Raw genomic sequence first — 5,000 nt, forward strand, 5'->3', positions numbered from 1 at the left:
GAGCCCTCCTTACTTGGCCCCTCACTCCACCCGCCATCGCAGTATCCCTTTCTGTGTGTGTGTGTGTGTTTCATACGTACTCAAAGAACAAACACGTATATATAGATATCCATACATATAAATAAATATATAAAGGTATATATATATATGTACGCATGTATGTATATATATATATTGTATAGATTCATGTATGTGTTTGTGTGTGTGTGAGTGTGTACATCTCTCTCTCACTCTCTCTCTCTCTCTCTGTTGATATTTCTACTACAATACGGTATTTTCTTATTTCAACTACCCCCTCGACCATGCAAAGAGTTTTAAATGACCCCTGCCACTGCCCTCAACAAATTCGTTTTTTATATATGTATGTTTATCATCATCATCATCATCATCGTTTAACGTCCGCTTTCCATGCTAGCATGGGTTGGACGATTTGACTGAGGACTGGTGAAACCGGATGGCAACACTAGGCTCCAATCTAAATTTTATGTATATATATATGTACGCATGTATGTTTGTATGTATGTATGTATGTATGTATGTATGTATGCATGTACATATGGATATACAGTATGTGTGTGTGTGTGTTTGTGTAGATATTTATTCATTCAATTTACATCTGCTTTGCCATGTCAGCATCAGTTAGGTGAGTGCTTATTCCAGAGGGTGTTTTCTCATAGTTCAGATGCTCGTCCCCCCAGCACTAATCGTTGACTTATTTCAAACAACATAAACGGTACAGATTGACCGAACGACTTGTCGACAGGAAAATCTGATGACAACAACAACAACAACAACAACACCGGACTTCTGTTGAATCAATCACAGGTGTAAATAAACACACTTATTCACACACACACACACACACACACACACACACACACACACCAACCTGCATGCATACATACATACACACACATATGTATACATATGTATAATGGTGGCGAGCTGGCAGAACCGTTAGCACACCGGGCGAAATGCTTAGCGGTATTTCGTCTGCCCGCTACGTTCTGAGTTCAAATTCCGCCGAGGTCGACTTTGCCTTTCATCCTTTCGGGGTCGATAAATTAAGTACCAGTTACGCACTGGGGTCGATATAATCGATTTAATCCGTTTGTCTGTCCTTGTTTGTCCCCTCTGTGTGTAGCCCCTTGTGGGTAATAAAGAAATAACACACACACACACATATGTATACATAGCTGTACATAGGCACAGGTGTGGCTGTGTGGTTAAAGAGTCTTGTTTTCTAACCATATGGATGTAAGTGTCTTCTACTATAACCTCGGGTCAGCCAAAGCCTTGTGAGTGGATTTGGTAGATGGAAACTGAAAGAAGCCCATCATATGTGTGTGTGTGTGTGTGTGTGTGTCTATGTTTGTCCCCGTCACCATCGTTTGACAACCGATGTTGGTGTGTTTATGTCCCTGTAAGCTAGCTGTTCCGGCAAATTCTTAATAGCCTTTCTGAGTGCCCTATCTTTGGTCCTCTGTTTGTAGCAGAGTGAAAAAAAAGAATTAAAAAAAAAACAACAACAATAACTGTCCCCCCCCCCAGCCAACCCCTACCATTAGCCCCCCCCTACATTATCCTACCCTTCACCTGCCATGATCCTACTACCCCCTAAAATATCTTCCTTCATCTCTCACCCTCTTCTTCATATCCCACCCATACGAACAACAAGCAATGATCTGCACCCCCCCCACCTCCACTCCCACCCCACCACCTTCCCCCCACTCACTTTCTTTCTCTCTTTCTCTCTCACTCTCTCTCTCTCTCTCTTTAACTGTAAGAATGGTTGAGAGGTGTTTACAGCACTTTCTCTGCCTCACTGAATCTACTTGTGGGTAGCTATACTGCACCCAGCACTCCTGAATACCCCTTCCACCACATCTGTATATATATATGTATATACATACATACATACATATATATATATATATATATATATATATATATATATATATGTATACATATATATATATATATATGTATATATATATATATATATATATATATATATATATATATACATACATACATACATATATATATATATATATGTATATATATATATATATATATATATATATGTATATATATATATATATATATATAGGTATATATATATATATATATATATATGTATACATATATATATATATATATATATGTATATATATATATATATATATATATATACATACATATATATATATATATATATATATGTATATATATATATATATATGTATATATATATATATATATGTATATACATATATATATATGTATATACATATATATATATGTATATACATATATATATATGTATATACATATATATATATGTATATACATATATATATATATATATATATATATATACATATATATATATATATGTATATATATATGTATATACATATATATATGTATACACATATTTACATATATACATATATATACATATATATACATATATATTTACATATATACATACATACATATATATGTATATATACATATCCACGCACATACACACACATACACATAAATATGTTCTTGACATTGACATTGACGGCAGGTTCCCCCCCCCCCCTCTACCCCCTTCCTGCCAGCACTTCCCCCCTCCTCATACTACTACTGACACCCTTTTGGCTTCTCCCTGCCTACGTGTCTTTCACTCATCATATATCTGGTTGCCTGTTGCTACAGTTAATGTGTAGCAGAGAGAGAGAGAGAGAGAGAGATAGGTAGATGTAGATATAGATATATAGGACTGGCTGTGTGGTAAGGAGCTTGCTTTCCAACCACATGGTTCCGAGTTCAGTGCCAATGCCTGCCACCTTGGGCAGGTGTCTTCTAATCTACCCTTGGGCTGACCAAAGCCTTGTGATTGGATTTGGTAGACAGAAACTGATAGAAGCTCATCATATATATATATATATATATATATATATATATATATATATATATATATATATATATATATATATATATCTGTGTGTGTGTTTGTGTATTTACACCAACCATCACTTGACAATCGATGTTGGTGTGTTTATGTTCCCATAACTGAGTGGTTCAGCAAAAGATCCTGATAGAATAAGTAGCAGGCTTACAAAGAATAAGTCCTGGGGTCGATTTCTTTGAGTAACAGTTTTTGCAATGTTTTTGCAGTTTTGATGAAGGTATATATACATGTATGTATATATATATATATATATATATATATATATATATATATATATACATATATATATACACACACACACACACACACACACACACACACACACACACACACATATACATATATTCGAGGAGCTACTGAAAAGTTCCTGGCTTTGGGTAAAAGAAAATACAGGAGGATCAGTTGATTACAATTTTATCCAACATATTCCCCTCTCGGAGTCACACACTTATTGCAGCAGTCCTTCAGTTTTTCTAAGCCCTGTAAAGGAACTTAGAAGTTTGGGCCTCCAACCAGGACTTTCATGATTCCCTTAACCCTTTCGATACCAACCCAACTGAAACCACCTCTGGCTCTATAGTACAAATGTCTTGTTTTCATAAGTTTTGAATTAAAATCTTACCCCAAACTTTAGTCACAATTTATGTTCCTAACACTAGCTTAATGATAACGAAGTTATTTTACTAAATTCTTGGTTATATTTAAAATTAATTGAAAGAAACACAGAGCATCTCAAAATAAATACAGTAATGAAAGGGTTAAAATATATAATAGAGAAACAATTCTTAACCCTTTTGATACCAACCTGGTTGAAACCACCTCTGGCTCTCTGTAGTACAAATGTCTTGTTTTCATAAGTTTTGAATTAAAATCTTCCACCCAACCTTAGTCACAATTTATGTTCCTAACACCAGCTTAATGATAACTAAGTTATTTTACTAAATTCTTGGTTATATTTAAAATTAATTGAAAGAAACACAGAGCATCTCAACAGAAATACGGTAATGAAAGGGTTAAAATATATAATAGAGAAACAATTCTTAACCCTTTTGATACCAACCTGGTTGAAACCACCTCTGGCTCTGTAGTACAAATGTCATGTTTTCATAAGTTTTGAATTAGAATCTTCCACCAAACCTTAGTCACAATTTATGTTCCTAACACTAGCTTAATGATAACTAAGTTATTTTACTAAATGCTTTGTTATATTTAAAATTAATTGAAAGAAACACAGAGCATCTCAAAATAAATACAGTAACAAAACGGTTAAAACCAGGGACTTTTCAGCACACCCTCATATGAATATATGTGTATGTTTATAAATTTTGTATATATGTAGAAATTAATCGATATTTCCTTCTGCATTTCAGACCTCTTATACTGACAAGGGAGAAAAAGTAAGTAGAGACTTTCTTCTTTATTCTTCATTTCATTCCTGTTCTGCTCTTCTTCCCTCACACCACATTAACCCTACCCTTACTCATAACCAGTGTTTCTCAACCTTTATACCCTTATGTAACCCTTAAAATAAATTACGTGTCTCAAGGAACCCCTGCACAAAAAAAATTGTATCCCATATCTTTCTCATGTTCTTTTCATCGTAATTCATGTGGTAAATATCATATATATATATATGAGCGTGGCCGTTGCCAGCACCGCCTGACTGACCTTCGTGCCGGTGGCACGTAAAAGCACCCACTACACTCTTGGAGTGGTTGGCATTAGGAAGGGCATCCAGCTGTAGAAACTCTGCCAAATCAGATTGGAGCCTGGTGTAGCCATCTGGTTCACCAGTCCTCAGTCAAATCGTCCAACCCATGCTAGCATGGAAAGCAGATGTTAAAGGACGACGATGATGATGATGATGATGACATATATATATATATATATATATATATATATATGGGAGAATATACAAATAATAACAACAGACGAGGACAGGTGGTGTAAATAACAAAAGTATATATTAGTATGACGCTCGGGAATACGGAAAGTCTTTGACGTTTCGAGCTACGCTCTTCAACAGAAAGAA

At 34.8% G+C, this 5,000-nt stretch overlaps 1 protein-coding gene across 1 annotated transcript in view; it reads left to right on the top strand.

The window, feature by feature from the left end:
* The window catches only part of LOC106875773 (4-hydroxyphenylpyruvate dioxygenase-like), a 27,515-nt gene that overhangs the window by 572 nt on the left and 21,943 nt on the right, over positions 1-5,000 (top strand). Inside the window, exon 2 of the mRNA XM_089346371.1 lies at positions 4,339-4,365. Coding sequence (XP_089202497.1) covers positions 4,339-4,365 — 27 coding nt within the window. The remainder of the gene's footprint in view (positions 1-4,338; positions 4,366-5,000) is intronic.

The sequence above is a fragment of the Octopus bimaculoides genome, chromosome 30 (genome assembly GCF_046866305.1).
Source record: "Octopus bimaculoides isolate indiv1 chromosome 30, ASM4686630v1, whole genome shotgun sequence".
In the NCBI taxonomy this organism is placed as follows: domain Eukaryota; kingdom Metazoa; phylum Mollusca; class Cephalopoda; order Octopoda; family Octopodidae; genus Octopus; species Octopus bimaculoides.